Raw genomic sequence first — 20,279 nt, forward strand, 5'->3', positions numbered from 1 at the left:
TCCACCATGGCTTGGAACCAGATTATCTGAGGGACCATTTCTTACTGGTCACATCTACCCGACCCACCAGAGCGGGGTGGCAAGGAATGTTGCCGGTCCCATCCCCTAGTGCAGGAGTTCCCAACCTTTTCTATACCCCTATAACATTTCTGATATATTCTTGCACCCCTTACAAAAGTAAATGCCCCGTTTGAATTATGCATATACACTATAATTTTGAAACTTCTAAATCCAAGTTTTTGTGCCCCCTAGAATATCGTCTTGCATCCCCAGGGGATGTGAGTATCTCCAGTAGAAAACCCCTGCCCTAGGGAGATACACCTGGTGCATTAGTTTTATTGTTTTTATATGAGGTATTTATATTCTTGTAAGCCGCCTTGAGTAAATCACACAGGATATATACCATATAATATATAGAAATATGGAGGATGTCATGTAAAGCCTCATACATTTATTTATTTATTTACTTGCCTATTTATCATTTCTATATCCATCAATCTCACTAAAGGGTGGCTCTGAGTGGCAAACAACAACTGGATAAATAAACCCTGTATAAAAACAACAAGATAAAAGATATAAGAACACTTGAAAAATAAATATTGTAAAAATATACAAACCCTAAGTGAGAAGAGGATAATAGTAAACAACTCAGCAATGGAGTTATATCTCTTAATTCTCTGGGGTTCTCAGGTCTGATAACATAACCAGATCTTGAATCATCCAGAATGTCAAAAGGGATGGAGTTAATCTAATTTCTGGGGAAACAATTCTCCATGATACAGGTACCATGGCACAGAAGGCACATCTCAAGACTGACCAAATGCAGGTTCCTAGCTGTTGGAACTCACAGCATGATTTTTCTGCCATATCTAATGAGATATAGCCCTATGTATTTTTCTGTCCATATGTCTTTCTCTGAGAGCCTAAGGGGAAGAATGTTGTATATTGTACCATATTATTCTTATAGAAGCTTAATACTAACTCATTGTGTGGAAGTCAGAATAAAAACTTGAATGTGTTTTTGCCATCTCCACCCTCAACAAACTACTCAGTGGCATGAACAAACAATTGTAAAGCAATAAAAAACAAAGTACCAGAATTTTATTTAATAAAATTCCCATTAGTACAGTGACTATAGAGTACTATGTGGTGTGACTGTACATACCTTTAAATTTGAAGGGGTAGATATATATTGGAGTCTGCTCACATAGCACCTTTTGGCAACTTTTTGAACCAAACATTTTCACAGGATCGCTCTGCCTTGTGGAGGGCAGCTGCATGATCCTTGAAAAAACATACAGCTTTATGGAGTTGCTATTCATTGCTGTATGAGCTTTCTTTGCATACTTTTAGGAATTGTTTCCCCTTCAGATCTGAAGCTTTGTAATGCAGGGCTCCAAACGACTTGCGGACTTCAACTCCCAGAATTCCTCAGCCATCACTGGCTGAGGAATTCTGGGAGTTGAAGTCCTCAAGTCTTAAAGTTGCCAAGTTTGGGAACCCCTGTCCTAGTATTTGGTGTATTGGCTTAGTTTGTAAAAAGCTGAATTGATTAATGAAAATATTTATTGTAGCAAGAGAAAACAGTACAAAAATTCCTTTCATGTTGAGTTTGCATGTGACATGTATAATCATGTGAAAAAGCACACAAATTGATATTTGTGACTTTTTCAACTTATTTCAACATACAAATACTTGATCTTCATTTCAACAATATTAAAGAGGATATAATATAACTAATTTCTTGAACTTAGAGTTACCCTGAGATGAGTGGCCAATAAATAAATGTACTATTTATATTTTGTGGTCCAATTGTGTAATTTAAATAAACATAAATGCAAATTTCACATGTGAGAAAAGTAAGTACACCCTAAATTTATCATTACCTTAAATATTTTAAATAAGAATCAGATGCACCAAATTCTGTGCAGATGATTAGACCAAGTGCAGGTGATTAGATCAGTGTTAGGGGATCTGGAAGGGACATTGTAACTTAAATACTCAGTTGATTTGTTCTTCGTTGTTGAAATGTGTAATATAACCATGCCTAGATTGAAAGAACTCTCTGAAGTCTTCGGAAATAAGGTTATAGATACCTACAAGTCTGGGAAGGGATTTAAAGAAATCGTCAAATAGCTTAACACCAATCATTCAGTTGTCTGGAAGATCATCTATAAGTGGAAAAGATTTCAAACAATTGCCAACTTGACCAGGACTTCCAAGAAAGTTCAACCCAAGAGCAGAATACAAAATGCTGAAGGGAGTCCCTTTTATCACATGACCAATAGCCATTATTGCTATCTAAGTGCATGAGTCTACCATTAGAAAGAAGCTGCACAAATCAGATCTGCGTGGGTGGTGTATCAGGAAGAAACCTTTGCTGCCCAGAAGGAACATTAGGGCAAGAGTAAAAGATAGTTATGAAAACCTAGGCAAAGACCAGGGCTTCTGGAACAATGTGCTTCTGGACTGATGAGGCAAAGGTAGAGTTATTTGGCCACTTTTGTTAAAAGACAGCACTTCACCAGAAGAACCTGATAGAAAAGCATGGTGCTGGAAATGTTACGGTTGATGGTTACTTAGCTGCATTAGGACCCAAGCAGCTCACCGTTGCAGAATTCACTATTAATTCTTTGTACCAGAAGGTACTTGAGGATAATGTGAGACCATCTATCACAAGATTGAAACTCAACGGAAAATTAGTTCTTGTAATATGACAGTTACCCTGAACATTACAGTAAATCCACCAAGGAATTGGGGGGGGGGGGTAAAAGAGGATCTAAATTCCCCCAAAGGTGCTTAGGGGTGACTTGAAATGGGCCATGCGTGCAAGAACCCTTACACATTCCACAGGTGAAAAATTCTGCTTGAAGCAGTGGGAAAAGATTCCCTCCCGTCAATGTGTGAAACTGACATTTACAAGATAAACCTCCTCGAAGGGGCAAATACCAAATACTACATTCAAAGGTGTACTTAAGTCGTTTTTCATAAAAAGAAACAGCATCTCTGTTAAATTGAGTTTGCCATTAGTTATTCAACATGTTTTCATTTTTGAATTTATGTCTTTATTTTGATATACTGTTTTCAATGAAGATAAAATATTGATATGTCCATATAGGTTAAAAAAGAAAAAAATATGGGGTATAATTACTTTTACATGATTGTATATGGTAGATGTTAATATTTCTGAATAATTAATATTTCTGGAAATAATTCTTCAAAGAAGAGCTTCTTTAAGGTACTTGTCTTTAAATCCTATTTTTCTAAAATGTAAATTTATGCAGCAGTTAAACATTGATGCTTTCTGAGGGAACACTACTCTATAACCACAATTTATGTGGCTGTTTTCCACATTATGCTTTAAATGTTCAGCTCTTTTGCTGAACATTTAAAGATAATCATTAAATTAAACATTTAAACATTTTAGATCATATTTATGCATATTCAAGATTTTCATGTGATTATTTTCAGTGAATTCTGTGGTGATATCGATAGCTTGGAACTTGGAGACATGGTTGAATACAGCTTATCGAAAGGCAAAGGAAACAAAGTCAGTGCAGAGAAAGTGAACAAGACACATGCAGGTGAAGTTCTTTTTTTTTCTTTTTGATTTAAACAAACATTAGTCCTGGACGGTAAGAAGAAAATATACTTAATAATGATAGTTTTACGCATGTCTCTTTCTGAGTGTAACTATTTGAATCCTTGTTGGATTTCTAATGCAGTCCTATGTTATGAGGATGGCATCAGTAAGATCAAATCCAGTGCCTAGATAGATATCTTTACATAGTAAACAATTTGTCTCCTCAGTAGATTTAATCAGGTTCTTTCTGATAACTTTGTTTCATCGTGGGCCAATGTGATGTATAAGAAACCAAAGTTTTAGGTTTTTCTTTCATTGAGTTGCATGTGCTATGACGTGAACCTGAAGTAGAGGCAGTCAAGCAACACCTTAAAATCATGGATATTCAGTCAGATCTGACGTCTCTTAAATATGTATTTTATGTAGCTCCCGCACTTTTCCACACCTGCCAGGTACTTAAATTACTATTCCCAAACTTGGAGAAGCCTAATCTTGACACATGTCAGTGCACTTACAGCAGTTGTTTTAAAGGGCACTCCATTTGAAATTAGAATATGCCTATGTAGAGAAGGAAACCCTGGAAATTTTAGAGAGCTCTTAATATACTTTGTTTTATAATGATAGCCACTGTGAGTGAATAACTCCTACATAACCAGATTTCCCACTCATTCTGATCAGTTTTATTTACAATTACTACTTTCAGACTCAAATCATTTTATTTAATTGTCAAATTTTGACATATAATATAATATGTAAGATACGTGGCAGTTTGGCATGCACAATTAATTTCATAACTAATATTAGTTTTATGTATGTGGTATGTTTTAAAGATTGGTCATTGGCTGCAAGAAATGGTCTTACCCATATGAAGGGAAGCAGCATTTGACACGCTACAAAGTTTGTGAATTTTTCAGGGAAACAATTCTTGAAGGAGGAGAAAAAAACAAAATAGCTCTTAGTCTCTCAGAAACTGGAAGAGGTCCTTGGCCTGAAATATGTGTACATAATTCATGCGGCCTATAGTAAATATAGTGTTCAAAAGGTCTTGATTTGTTTCTTAGGTTCCTCTACAAACTTGCCCCTATTTTCCTTGCAAGGACTTGTCATATTCAAGTCTAATTCAATCTCTGCATTTTTTCCTTTTGAACACATCTCCTTTTTCTACTTAGTCTTGCTCCTGAGGTTAATCCAGAGTGGTTTTACCAAGGCCAAACAGGTCTATTTTCTATAATCTTCCTTGTCTATCTCTTGGTTTAGGATGGATTATGTAAGAAGACCTGTCTTTGTAGCTAATAGGTATAGGATAATATTATTTTGTCATATATTTCCAATAAGTCAGTGATACATTCTGTTAATTTTTCTCCCCGTCTCCAATAACTATATTGCTACAGAAATGCATGAAACCAAAGATGAAAACCTCCTAGAATGCATATGGGTGAATATAAAAGAAAAAAAAGAATGACATGGCCATAAGTGTATATTATAGGCCATCCAATCAAGCAGAAAATATAGATGTCCTTTTTGCCAGCCAGCCAACTAACAAACACACAACAATAGTAATGGGAGACTTCAATTATCCTGATATAAATTGGAAAACTAATTCCACACCAAGTGAGAAATCAAATAAGTTCCTAACCAACCTAGCTGACAACTTTGTTGTCCAAAAGGTAGAGGGTGAAACTAGAGGGACAGCCATACTGGACTTAATTCTTACGAACAGAGAAGATGTGATAAGGGAGTTGAAACTGCAGGAACCTTGGGTGAGAATGACCACGTCATACTAGAATTCAACATAACAAAAACACAAGCAACAGAACATAATGACACCAGAGTCTTGGATTTTAAAAGAGCTGATTTCAAAAAACTCAGAGAGAACTAGGGAAAGATTCCACGGATGAAAATCCTAAAGGGGAAAACAACTCAAGAATCTTGGGAAACTCTAAAAAGTATGATCATAGAAGCTCAGACCAGCACAATATCCCTGAGAAAGAAAAACAACAAATCCAAGAAGAAACCACCATGGCTACACAAAGATCTCTCTGGCAAATTGAAAGAAAAAAAGGACAAGTACAAAAAATGGAAAGAAGGACATACAACTAAGACAGAATATCAGCAGATAAAGTCAGGATAGCAAAGGCTCAGAACGAACAAAGACTTGCAACAAAAGTCAAACATAATAAAAAAAAGTTTCCTCCAACATATAAATAACTAGAAAAAAATCAAGGAAACAGTCAGTCCACTAAAGAGAGAAGATGGCAAGGAAGTAACAGACAACAGAGAGAAAGCAGAACTGCTTAACTCATTTATTGCATCCGTCTTCATGCAAAAAGAAACTATAGCTCAACCCACCAAATACATAACTAAAAGATAGACCAGAAATAAAAGTTAAAATCAGCCAAAAAAAAAATAGTAAGGGAACACCTGTCTGATCTTGATGAAAACAAATCACTGGGGCCTGATGGATTATATCCCAGAGTTTTAAAGGAGCTGGCAGAGGTCATCACAGAACCAGTGCACCATATCTTTCAAAAATCCTGGAGTACCGGGGAACTACCAGAGGACTGGAAAAGAGCTGATGTGGTTCCCATCTTCAAAAAAGGAAAAAAAACCAGATCCAGAAAACTATAGACCAATCAGCCCAACATCAATACCCAGGAAAATACTGGAAAAGATAATAAAAAAACATCTGCCAACATCTAGAAACAAGTAAAGTAATAACTAGCAGTCAGCACGGGTATGTTAAGAACAGATCATGCCAAAGCAATCTTATTTCATTCTTCAACACAGTGACTAAATTAGTAGACCAGCAAAATACTGTGGACATAATATAAGGCATTCAACAAAGTAAACTACAACCTACTTTTTAGTAAGCTAGAAAAAAGTAGAATAGATAGCACCACCACTAGATGGACTCACAACTGGCTGGCAAACCCTACTCAATGAGTAGTCCTTAATGGGTCTAAGTCTGCATGGAGGGAAGTAAGCAGTGGGGTGCCACAAGGTTCCGTCTTAGGCCCAGTACTCTTCAATATCTTCATTAATGACTTAGATGAGGGAATAGAAGGGGAACTTATCAAATTTGCAGATGATACTAAGCTGGCAGGAATAGCTAACACCCAAGAAGATAGGCTCAAGATCCAGATGGATCTTGACAGACTAGAACACTGGACCATATCTAACAAAATGAAATTCAGTGTAGAGAAAATAAAGTCCTACACTTAGGTAAGAAAAACCAAAAGTACACATATAGACTGGGTGAAACCAGGTTCAATAGCAGTAATTGTGAGAGGGATCTTGGAGTCTTAGTGGACAACCAGCTAAATATGAGCCAGCAGTGTGCAGCAGCAGCCAAAAAAGCTAATGCAATCCTAAATTGTATTAACAGAGGGATACAATCAAGATCAAGGGAAGTACTAATACCACTTTATAAAGCCTTAGTAAGACCACACCTAGAGTACTGCATCCAGTTTTGTTCATCACATTATAAAAAAAGATGTTGAGACTCTAGAAAAAGTACAGAGAAGAGCAACCAGGATGATTAGGGGACTGGAGGCTAAAACATACAACAAACGGTTGCAGGAACTGAGCTTGGCTAGTCTAGTAAAGAGAAGGACCAGGGGAGACATGATAGCAGTCTTCCAATATTTGAGGGGCTGCCACAAGGAGGAAGGGGTCAAGCTATTTTCTAAAGCGCCTGTAGGCCAGACAAGGAATAATGGATGGAAACTGAACAAGGAGAGATTTAACCTGGAAATGAGGAGAAACTTTCTGACAGTGAACCCAATGGAACAGCTTGCCCTCGGAAGTTGTGGGAACACCATCACTTGAGACTTTCAAGAAGAGACTGGACTGCCATTTGTCAGAAATGGTGTAGGGTCTCCCACTTGGGTGGGGGGGAGTTGGACTAGATGACCTACAAGGTCCCTTCCAACTCTGATTATCTGTTAAATCTGTTAAATAATCACATCCTGTTCCCCTTTTAATTGCTATATGCTTTAGAATTATTGTTGCAGAAATCCTATTACCCTTCTCCCTTCTATTTTGGTTCTCTATCAGATCAGCCACTTAAATATTTTTGTCACTTTCTCCAGCCAGACAGTATCAAAGAGGCAACATTCTCTTTCTAGACAGGAGAAAATGTCTCTGTCTGTCTGCTGCTGCTACTGCTCTTTTTTTTTTACTGACATTAAAAAAAAAGAAAACTTGCAAATTTATGATTATTAAGAGCTGTGATGGTGCAGTGATTAGAATGCAGTACTGCAGACTAATTATTGTGCCTGCCAGCTGCCTGCAATTTGGCAGCTTGAATCTCACCAGGTGAATGCAAAATAGCAGACTAAATGTGCTGACTACCAGGAGTTCGAGTCTCACTGGCTCAAGGTTGACTCTGCTTTCCATCCTCCTGAGGTCGGTAAAATGAGGACCCAGATTGTTGGGGGAAATATGTTGACTCTGTAAACCTCTTAGAGGACTGTGAAGCAGTCTATAAGTCTTAAGTGTTATTGCTATTAGGAGGATGAAGATTTCTGGATGAAATGGCAAATTGTACCCTTCCCAGCCATTCTAGCTGCAAACTTACGATTTTCCATTGCAGTAAGCTAGAGACCAACTCGCTTGGAGATTGGGAGGAACCTCTTTGCTTAGGGTGTGTGTGTGTGCATGTTTGTGTGTTTGTATCTATATATGAAAAATGAAAACTACAGATGTATTGCACTTCAAATCCAAAGTTTAAAAGTTCCTTTGAAATGAGCATCGGTATGTATGTCATACCTGTTCAAGTTCTCTGCAGTAATTTAAATCTATTTAATTTAAAAATAAATCTATGCAATTTAGTTATGTGTTGTATTTTTAAAAGTTACTGTGCTTTACTATAGTATGTCCTGAATATTCCCTGAATTATTCAACTTTTTAGTGTAACCCAAGGTTTTGGTATTGTGAGAGAGTTGGATATTTTTATCCCTTGAATTAAAAAGCAGTTTCTTCATAGTGTATTCGCTGTAGCGTAATATAGTTGGTTACCAACTACAACTCGTTTTAGTGATTATATACGTACATAGTTATTTAACAAGCTGATCAGCCAGTCAATTTCTGTTGCAACAGGAAATCAAACAAGCAAACAAAAGCAGGCCTTACTCTTGAAGGAAAGTACTAATAAGCACATTCAACATAGATTTCAGTGATTTTCTGAATTATCTCATGTCAGTAAGTTAAAACAATGTAGTTTCTGCAAATTATACACATTGTTTTGCCAAACTTGGTAATTTTATTGCAGTAAATGGCATCATTGATCTTTTATTGCAGTAAATGGCATCACAGATGAAGCTGACCCAACTTGTTACACGGGTAAAGTTATTCGCCCTCTCAGGAGTGTAGATCCTAGCCAAACGGAATACCAAGGAATGATTGAAGTCATGGAGGATGGTAAGTAATACGTATCCAAACTGTACCTTTAATATGTTGTTCTTGGTATGTATTAGGTAACTTTTTAGTCTAAAAGTACATTAGTTATAATAAGGATTTGCATGCTATTCTGTAACAATATAAATTCACAGAACTTAGTATTTATTTAGACTACAGGTAGTTCTCAACTTAGAACAGTTTGTTTAGTGACCGTTCGAAGTTACAGTAGCATAGAAATGTCACTTTCACACAACTGTTGCAGCATCTACATGATCACATCATCAAAATTCAGGTGCTTGGCAACTGACTTGTATTAATGACAGTTTCACTCTCCTGGGGTCATGTGATCACTTTTTGCAACTTTCTGACATGCAAAGTCAATGGGGAACCCAGATTCACTTAACAACTTTGTTACTAACTTAAGAACTGCAGTGAATCACTTAACTGTGGCAAGAAAGGATATAAAATGGAGTAAAATTCATTGAACAACTGTCTCACTTAGCAACAGAAATTTGGGGCTCAACTGTGGTCACAAATTGAGGACTATCTGTATTAGCTACTTCTTTTTTTTAGTGAAAGCACATCTTTGGTTTTGTGTTTTTTCTAGGAGAAATGAAAGGTGAGGTCTACCCTTTCGGAATTGTTGGCGTGGCAAATAAAGGGGACTATCTGCAGAAAGGAGAGACCGTGAAATTCCAGCTTTGTGTCTTTGGTCAGAATGGGCAAACAATGGCTTGCAACATAACATCTTTCCGTAGAGCCACTGTAGAATGTGTGAAAGATCAGGTAAGAAGATAATTCTTTATGCATAGCTTGTATTGCTTGCAAATAAAATAAATTTCAATTTGATATATATATATTTGGAATATATATATATATATTCCAAAGAGAATATATATAACTCAGCATTAAATTATAAAGTCCTTTGTACTCTTTGAGCTTGATTGCTTGCAGACATTTCATTACCTGACTAGGTATCATCAGTCCTAGTTGGTGTTAATCCATAAAGCACATTGATTTGGTAGGGGGGTGTTCTTGGGATATGTACTGTGCATCAGCAATTAACGTCTCCCTTTGCTAAGGTTTTTCTAAAACCAGCTTGACCACCTAGCATCTCCCTTTCCATGTAGGGCTCTAAATCTGTATTGGGTGTTTTTAAGTATTAGCATGTTATATTAAGAATGTTGTACAACAGTTTGAGCACTTTTGTTAAGTCTCCTTTTTTGGTTTAATATGTAGACTGATTTCCAATGTGCTAGCCACCATATTCTCCAGATTTATTGGCATAATTTGGTTAGAAACTTTACAGATCATTCTTCTGTTGTTTTCTACTTTTCTATACATAATCTTCTATATATATAAAAGCGATGCATGCTTTTATATGCATGCATCATCACAAAATCTCCAGAACCGTAAAGCCTACAAACTTCAGTACAGAATAGTTGAGTTCAGCCACACCCAGGGTCCTTGCTATCTCCTTAGTCACATAGCAAATACTGTTTCAGTTTCTAAACAGCCCTCAACTGTCCCACACTGACAGGACACTAGCCAGCTGAATACCGATGGATACTGGTAGGCAGAGGCAGAATTCCCCCCCCCCTTTTTTTTTTCCTCCCTAAAAACTAAGCCCAACCACATTGCTTCGTAGCGAAGCGTGGGTTTCGAGCTAGTACTTTAATAAACAATATTGTTGGATTTAAGAAACCCATAACTAGGAAAATATGGTGTTATGTGTATGCAGAATGTTATGTGTATGAAACTGCTGTTTTTTGAGAGCACGTGTTGGAACAACCACAGGTTTATTAGTAAAATGAGACTATTGTGGGCTCAGATAAAAATATGGGTATTATAGCAAAACTGACTTAAGGGTGTGAGAGAATAGCAAAGGGCATCAAATGATGAGAGAGAGGAAAAGGGAAGGTGCTGGTGGGTATTTCAGATTGGTGTCATGGTGGTAGATACTTCATGCTGGGGAGATTGCTATGGTGGTAGCTGAGGAGAAGCACTAAAGGAGAGAAGAAAAACCACGGGGAAGATTGGGAATTAGGTTGGCCAGTTAGATTTCTTGTGCTGGAAGCTAGAGAAGGAATTGGGGTAGCATACACCAGCGGTGTCCAACTTGTCTTATAAAATCCATCTGGGAGTCTTCTAGTTTAGAACATCTAGGATACGATAATTTGTTCTAAATGTGTTTAATACAAGATTTCACTTGAATGGTCTCCAGTTTCTGGAACATACCACCTAGAAACCTAAAAATTACTCCTGTGATATTCACATTAACGTTATTCTGAATATATGGAATAGTGGCCAAGTTTTAGAGGCCTTGTATTTGGCTTTGAACTAAATAAAGTAGCTAGTTTTAAATTTTTTAATTTGGGTGGAAGACTTAAATTGTTATGATAGGAAGCCTTTTACTAAATGTCTTAGGAAATGTGTGGTGACCGGAAAACAAAATCTGCAATCTGAAGGGTATAGGAAACATCTGTAGAAAACATTGATTACGTTGTTCAATTAACAAGATAATTTCCATTCCTCTTTCAGTTTGGTTTCATAAACTATGAAGTGGGTGATGGCAAAAAGCTCTTTTTTCATGTGAAAGAAGTTCAGGATGGAGTGGAATTGCAAGCTGGTGATGAAGTAGAGTTTTCAGTCATTCTCAATCAACGCACAGGGAAATGGAGTGCCTGTAATGTGTGGCGTGTTAGGTAAGAAAGTGCTAATCATTAGCAGTATTGTTCTTTTCACAGAAATAAATTAAGCAATCCTGATCTCAGGAATATTACAGAAATATTTCATTAGCTGTTCGTTTCTTGCAGCATTATATCAGTTTGAGTGAATTAATCGGTACCAGCATTTGTGCATGTTTTTTGCTTACCAAAAGTATATTCTGTTTAATTCATTTATTCACTGATAAATATAACTTGAAACCTTCACTGGTTGTTATGATGTTTCAAGAAAGCATCAGATCTTTTGAAAATAAGTATATAGGAAAGCATCCTGCCTTCTACTTGATTATAAATCTGTGTTTTGAGAAGTCTGCTAATACAACATTCTTTCCTAGTGTACCCATTGACAAAATTGTTATCTTGCAAAATAGTGTCATAATCAACCATTAATTGGTTCCCACAGATGCTATCAGATTTTTCTCCTTGGTATCAGGGCAGAAAGATATACAGCCATAGTTTATAATTCCCCATGTCTCATTACTTCAAATGACCAATTTAGAATACGCAATGTAACCATTTCTTTTTAGCTTTGATTATTTATATCAGATAAGCAATTTGTCTCCAAATTCAATTGAACTTTATTTGTGTGTGATTAGACACACAAGGAATTTGTCTCAGATCCAGAAGTAGCTCTAAATGTCATTTTAAATCATATTCCCGAATTTGAATTTAATGTAGTTTTTTTATTTCAGCAGTCCCCAACCTTTTTGATACCAGAGACTGGTTTTGTAGAAGATAATTTTTTCATGGACCAGGGTGGGGATGATTTTGGTTTAGCTTGCTCACCCACTGGTCACCTCTAGCTGTGTGGCCAGTTCCTAATAGGCCATGGACCAGTACCAATCCATGGCCTGGAGGGTTGGGACCCATTTTATTTACATTCTCAGAAATTAATAGCATAACACATTGATTGGAAATGATTTGGTAGGCCTCTCCTTTTTCAATTTGTGCAGAGGCTTATTTTGTTTTGTAAATGCTTTCTAAATATATGAATTATTGTGGTTAATACATACACCTTTTATGAATTCCCTATTTTTCCATGTTCATTGTTGATCCATCATAGTCACTTGCAAAACATGGTTTTTTACATTCATATATCTGTGTAGATTATTCTTTGTGTAACCATAACTTTTCTATCCCTAGTTTTGCCTGCACTTCTCCATACATTTTGTCTGAAATATAATTTTAGTGGCTGAAGTGTGAGAGGAATTCCAGAAATCAGGAGTTAGCAGATCTGATGTTTGGACTTATACTAAGAATGGGAGGGAAAGCAATATAGTACAGCTAGCCTTATTATGTAGCATTTGGACACAACACATTTTCTGATTAGTCTCTTTTTAAAAAAATTAAACTTTTTTTTACATATTTATTGGGCTGTCATTGAGGTTTTAAATATGAAGGTGACAGTTCAATTATGCTTATTGCAAAGGTGGTTCTATTAGAATCACCAGAACAATTTGACATTTCTTTGATTTATTCTGTACTAGAGCTTACATTTGGAATTTTATGTAGACATAAAATATTCTGAGTTTCATCTTAGTGCTCAAATTAGTAATCATTTAGGATTTTATGGAAGAAGAAACCAAAAGCCATAGTATTTTTATGCGTTAGTTCTTTTTGCCGCCTCTCGCCCCCCCCCAAATTGATTGGATTGGTTTCTATTAACAGTGAAGGTGCTAAGGCTGTAGCTGCTCCACGCCCGGACAGACTTGTTAATCGCTTAAAGAGCATTACTTTGGATGATGCCAATGCTCCTCGTCTAACTGTGCTTCGTCAGCCAAGGGGACCGGATAATACAAAGGTATGTTACTGGAAGTTTGCCCATATTTCAAAATATTGGAATTTCAGCTTTTATGAAAGAATGACATTATTTCTGATGGCTACATCATTAGAATGATATAATGAATTTATGAATTTCTTACATTTCCTATTTGAAATGGACCATGGTAGGAATAGGGTAGGAATAGACAATTTAGTATTGAAACATTTTAAACTACAATTCTTATAATCCCTTAACATTAGCTATTTTGCTGAAACAAATTGGTGTTATACAGTAGTCTAAATATTCTTGGCAAAATGATGTCCATCAGGCAACGAAGAATCAGATAGGATTGAAAAATGATGTTGGCATAAAACAGTAAATAAATAAACAGTTTGTGATGTTTGATTAATAAATGTTGATATAGCACCTTATTGGGCTTTGGTATCAGACAAATTAAATCTAGAATATCCAGAGATTAAACCCATAATAATATGACAATTGCTATTTGGAAGGGAAGGAAGAAAAAGGCAAGGAAGTATGATCATGAACAGATAGGAGTTACCTAACATAATTCAGACAAAAGGAAGAAATGGTTTTGAGAAGGAATTTGAAGAAAAAGAAGTTGCACCATTTGTTTGAAGGATATGTTTTCAGTGTAAGTTTCAGCAAAGATTAGGGCAGCAGTGACTAACATTTTGGGCTCCTGTGCCATAGGTTCACCATCACAGGATTAGGGTTTTAAATCTTTGACTTGTTTTAAAAAATAAATGTATCACAAGAGCTGGTAGTTAACATGGTTGTAATGTATCTTGCGCTTCAAAATAACAAAAGATAGATATAATAGCTAATATTAAGGTTATAGTCAGGATGTGGGCCTTATTTCTGAGGTTTCCTTTGAGACAGGACATGCATCTCTGTCTCCTTCTTCCACATCTGACAGGGAATAGAAACTCTTAAAGAGAACTCTATCAAAACTCATTTCAGATCTTTGTTCACTGAAAACATTCCATTCCAATATACCTTTTTCTTGCTCTTGCTTGATGATATTTTTCACATTTCTGAAGATATTCTTTGTGTTAATAATCTGCAGTTGTTTATTGTACTCCCTTTGCACAGCTGCACAACTCTTAGGTGTTACTCAGAATATATTCAGAACCTTCTAGAGCAGTGGTATCAAACTGATGGCCCATGGGCCAGATGTGTCACTTGAAGGCCACACCACCCCAGCTCCACGAATGGGGAAAACGTCACATGATGGCAACATGACATGGCGAGTTTGACATCCTTATCCTAGAGCTTACAGAATTATTTGCAGAGTACTATTTTCTACATCCACCCTGTGACTAGGTCTGGCTCCCATCAAGCTCATTTTGTTTCTCTATCAAACATCAGTATATTTGACCTTGAACTCTGATATTTATTAAATATTGTTTTAATTTTTATTTACATTTTTCTTTAATGTCACACTTTTTAAAAACAATTCTTGTCAGTCATACATGACTTACTATCTTAAGCCATCTTAAGGCCCCATTTTTGCAAATTTCTGCATTGTAGGAACAGAATCCCTACCAAATTTCTTCAGTTTATAATAGGTGGATCTATTTCCCAATTCTGTGTTTCACTATTTTGTTTCTCCACAGCTCTGAGAATCTATAAAGCTAAATGGAAAACTTTTATAAACTTTATCTGAAAAGAACAATTTTATTACCTCCCTCATATTTGACATTTGTTTCATTTAAAACAGCAAGTGTCAATTCTTCATTCAATAAAGGATATACTTTCTGATCATCTTTTTTTCTTTATTGAATTCTTCATTCAATAAAGGATATACTTTCTGATCATCTTTTTTTCTTTCAGTGGAAGATACCCTCCTTTTTTCCTAAATCATTGATAAAGCAGTTCATGAAAAGCTTGGCATCTCTATATTTGTGCACAACTCCTAATCCATCTTGGAGCTTTTTCCTTGTTCTTTGCTAATGTTGAAATTAGAATCATAGAATAACAGAGTTGGAAGGGACCTTGGAGGTCATCTAGTCCAACCTCCTGCTCAAGCAGGAGAGTCTATTCCAAAGATTAGCCTCTGCCTAGGATCGAACTGACAGCCTCTCAATTGTGAGGTGAGTGCTCCACCTCTAGGCCACCTATTCATCCCATAAAAAGAAGGCGCTGTGAGCAGGATAAATAAAATTCATTGAGCTTGTGGCTACTGTCCTATTTAATTGTTATGGAACGGAGCATTTTTGATAGCAATAATATCTACTCATCAAGCTAGAGAACTTTGTCCTATTAAAAATGCTCTCTTCCTTAGGTTTCATGGGGCAAATTAGTTCTTCACTCAAATATCTCCTTCCAAAATTGATCCCAATTTTTTCAATGCCACACAGTCCACTTTAGCTGCTAACCCGACACAAATTCCTGTTTGCAGGTCCTACTTAGGACCTGCAAATAAAGTGAAATAATGACTTTATTCTCTTAATATTTATTTTGTATGTTATTTAGAATGCATAGTATGATTCTGCAAAGACCAGCATAGATTTCTGACTTTCCAAACCCCACTTAAAGGTTGCTGATATTTTTCTAAATAGATACTGGCAGCAAAAAACTGCTTTGTTCAAAGTTGGCAAAGCAAGAATGTCCCACTTCATATTGGGCTCTTTATCCAGAATTAAGACTAGTCTTGTACTCCCAGAAAAGTGCAACTTTTGGAATGCTCACCTTTCCCCTGAGTAAGAAGCTATTACTCATATATATATGTGAATCACATGACCTGTTCTCTTCACCCCCTGCCCCCTTAGTATCAAATGACCTCAGTATTTCTTTGGATCCCATGTTAGCCTGTTAGCCTTAGGAATTAAGGTCTGGTGTGAGCTACATTTAACTGCCATGGAAAATTGGAAGAAGCTGTTGCTAGCAAAAAGTGCTATAAGCTCTAGGTTTCAAAATAAAGCTCAATACAATCTTTCTGCGTATATTCACAAATGACCATCCAAAGATTTTCAGTAAGAGATAAAAGTTACTAGTTCTTGACCAACATTTATTTGCCCCTTATAGACAAATCAGGCTTTAGTTAGGACTTTGCAATGGTTTTAATTATATTATTATTTTTGGTTTATATTTGGTTTTAGGAAAGAACTATAATTATTTTTCCCTGGAAGAAAAAAGTATATTTGGGCACTTCAGAGGCTATTAAAAAGGCAATTACTTATGATAATTTTTAATAGCAAAAAAGAAGACACTAAGTCGGACTTGCAAGCAGGAATGTGTAGAACATTCTATATTCATTTTTGGTTAATTGTAGGAAATATCGCGTCCACAAATGCATTGAGGTGTTTTAGAAGATAGCATAAACACAAATAAGAGCAAAATGGGGAAAATGTGAGCTTGGTAGCAAAATGAATATATGTGATGCCTACAGCTGTCCTTATTTTCACTGTTATTTCAACATCCAGTTTAAACTCATGATATATTTTGCCATTTACAGGGATTTGGTACAGAGAGAAAGATTCGTCAAGCTGGTGTTATCGACTAAGTGGTCTCAAAACAACTAATATTGGAATAAGGGTGGGGTCTGGTGGAGGGTACTGAATATCCTTGTATTCATCCCTTCCAAAATCTAAGGAGCTATTACACCAGTTTTAACACCTTCCTCATGTTATGTTTAAAAATAAATTTATGAAACAGTTTTAAAATATGCACAGTTGCATCCTGGAGAACCTAAGGTGGCGCCTTATATTAACACATTTTAGAAGCTTTTTGAATGGTGCATTTAAAGCAACTGGTAACTGCAAATCTACTTTGCCTCTTTAAGTAAATATTATAGACAGTTCTATTCTGGATGACCTTATGAAATTCTGCACTGAAAAGAAATATATATATATAGACACAACATGCATATATTTTCCTTAATTCAATTTTGCCAAGGTATTACTATGCCTTAGGTCTCAATTATTTTGTCCTCTCCAAGGCAGGAAAGGCTGATTTGCTTTCCATTTTCATCCAGTTTTGAGGCTCATATGAGGATAGATATACTAACTGTATTATATAGAATGTTATATGAGTACTCAGACATTTATTTGATGGCCAGATGTTAATGTTTTTTATGTCTCATTTAAATTCAGATCCATTTAGCAAGCAAAATTATCTCTTAGATCTCATTGAACGTATTTTCCAAAGTAGACTACTCGTTTTTTTTTTTTCTAATTAACTGCAATTAGCATGCATAGTGCAGAATTTCATAAGGATAAAGTGTGCCATCAGTATGGTAACTTAAAGATATTTAAAACAATGCACAATTTGCTGCTTACAACACTGCAGCTTCTAAACCCGGTTTATTTTACTGATTTAAAAAAAATTAAAAATTTGTGCCTGAAGTGAATACATTTTTTTTCAGCCAACACCCAGTGTACTGTAAAAGAATACTTAGGCTTTCCATAGCTGTATTGAGACTTTCATCAAGGTGAAATAGTTGATGTCTGTGTGCTTTTTTTTTCTCCCTTCCTTCCAGGCCCCCCTCTTCCCCATCCTTTCACTCCCTCAGCCACACTTTATCAAGCAAACAAACTGAATGATTGGTCTAAGTATTACTTTAACCAAAAAGATCAGGAGTTATTTACTTTGAATAGAGGGCAGTACTGTGTTTTTTCCATGTTACCTCTATTCTCAATTTAGGGTTTTTCTTCTCTGGGAGATGCATTATCTTTGTAAAACAAACATTGCTTTCTCCAATTTTTCTGTTAATGGCAAAGAATGGAAATAGAATAAAGTTTTACTGATTTTGAAAATTTGCCTCTGTCTTGTAACTTCATAAATATCTCCCACCCACTTTCCTGCTTGGCCAATTTCTGTTTTCAGAAGACATTCCAGATCCTGAATAAAAAACAAGACTTCCCCCATTTTTATGACCAGGCAATATAACTCGAAAAAACACTTTTTTAAACTTGCAACATTTTCTTCATTTTCTTTTCTCCATTTTACACACATGAAGATTAACATCTAAAATCCCAACCACATTTGCATATGCACTAGTGTCTGATGAACTGAATATTGGGTCGCATTAAACATGTCTTGGTATCAATTTACAATTCACACTAACCCAAATATGCATTATTTGAATTTGTGACCTATCTGTAATCCAAATTTCTGGCTTCATATTGTTAGCATTAAATATTGAATACTGAATTTTACTACAATAATTGAGTTTGTAGATGTTGTTTATCCTGAATCAAAATAATTCTGGATCTGGCCTGAAGCCAATTTAATAGGATTGTGCTTCAGCTTCAGTTCCAGAAAGATGCTTTCAAAGTGCAAGAACAAGAATTTATTTTATACATCAAATTTAGAAACTGCCCATCTCATAGAATGATCCTGGGCAATGTACAATTGAAACAATATATCCCACTAGGAGGCAGCTTAAACAAAAGTAGAAAGATTACAGTTTAAAAGGTAAGGAGAGGATCTTCTTTCTGACAGTGAGAACAATCAACCAATGGAAGAGCTTGCCCTCGGAAGCTGTGGGAGCGCCATCACTTGAGACCTTCAAGAAGAGATTGGACTGCCATTTGTCAGAAATGGTGTAGGGTCTCCTGCTTGGGCGGGGGGTTGGACTAGATGACCTATAAGGTCCCTACCAACTCTGATTATCTGTTATCTTCAAAGTTGTGGCTCCAAGGTTGTGTGTTTCTCTGAGAAACCCAAGCTAGTTGGCCGAATCAAGTCTTCAGATACTTCCAAAAGGCCAGGAAAGTAGAGGCCTAACTCACCTCTTGAGAAGATTCCAAAGGGCGGGGGAGAAAGCAAGAGTAGGAATTGAAAGTCTTTAACTGAAAAGATCTGTAACATACCCCCTCTGCCTAACTAGGTGAGACAACAAGCCAATGTAATAGGGAGAAAACAGTTCTGCCAGTAACCCATAAATATATGAAAGTACACCCTATAGAACCCTATTTCAGTTCTATGGTTTTATGTATCAGGGCATAGTTAAAAAAAAAAAATCACCCGGGGCTTTGCAATTCTTAAAAGTTGGTAAATGCAACCTCAGATGAACAACATATGGCATATTACACCATGTCATTTATTTTACATCGTAAAATCCATCAAGCATTTGGTGAAAATCATGCAGATTTTCAGTTGACAATATAGTTCTCAACTTACAGCCACAATTGGCCCCAAAATTTCTGTTGCTAAGCAAGACATTTGTTCAATTAATTTTGTCCATTTTATGACCTTTCTTGCCACAGTTGTTAAGCGAATTACTGCAGTTGTTAGTAACACAAATGTTAAATGAGCCTGGCTTCTCCACTGACTGTCAGAAGGTCGCAATAGGTGATCACATGACCCCAGGACATTGCAACCATAATAAATACATGTCAGTTGCCAAGCACCTGAATTTTGATCATGTGACAATGGAGATGCTGCAACATTCATGTGAAAAATGGTCAGAAGTCACTTTTTTCAGTACTTTTGTAACTTTGAATGGTTAATAAATGAACTATTGTAAGTCAAGGACTTCCTGTACAGCACCAACTACATGTGAAAGTACATGCGCATTTACATCCCCAATCAACACATCTCTCAGTACTAGCATGTTACATAATTACTGATACATGTATTAAAGATAGTCCTTGGTTAACAACAGTAAATTGGAACCTGAAACTTGTCATTAAGCAATGTGGTCATAAAACATGATGTCATGCGACCACACTTGATTCCAGCAATTCTGGTAGATCCAGTTGCTGACATTGACACATGGTTCTTAGTTGCAATATCACACAATCACCATTTGCAACCTCTTGCCAGCTTCCCTGTTGAC

The 20,279-nt window shown here is 36.2% G+C and overlaps 1 protein-coding gene across 11 annotated transcripts in view; it reads left to right on the plus strand.

The window, feature by feature from the left end:
• CSDE1 (cold shock domain containing E1) overlaps positions 1-18,252 on the plus strand; it is a 40,647-nt gene extending 22,395 nt beyond the window's left edge. For all 11 annotated transcript variants that reach the window (XM_026712956.2, XM_026712957.2, XM_087929290.1 and 8 more), the window contains 6 exons: positions 3,472-3,584; positions 8,885-9,004; positions 9,591-9,769; positions 11,525-11,688; positions 13,378-13,510; positions 16,953-18,252. In XM_026712956.2, the coding sequence (XP_026568741.1) occupies positions 3,472-3,584; positions 8,885-9,004; positions 9,591-9,769; positions 11,525-11,688; positions 13,378-13,510; positions 16,953-17,000 (757 nt within the window). In that variant the 3' untranslated portion in view covers positions 17,001-18,252. The remainder of the gene's footprint in view (positions 1-3,471; positions 3,585-8,884; positions 9,005-9,590; positions 9,770-11,524; positions 11,689-13,377; positions 13,511-16,952) is intronic.
• The last annotated feature ends 2,027 nt before the right edge of the window (positions 18,253-20,279 follow it).

Source organism: Pseudonaja textilis, chromosome 3 (assembly GCF_049901715.1).
Source record: "Pseudonaja textilis isolate UNSWEBS1 chromosome 3, rPseTex1.2, whole genome shotgun sequence".
NCBI lineage: Eukaryota > Metazoa > Chordata > Lepidosauria > Squamata > Elapidae > Pseudonaja > Pseudonaja textilis.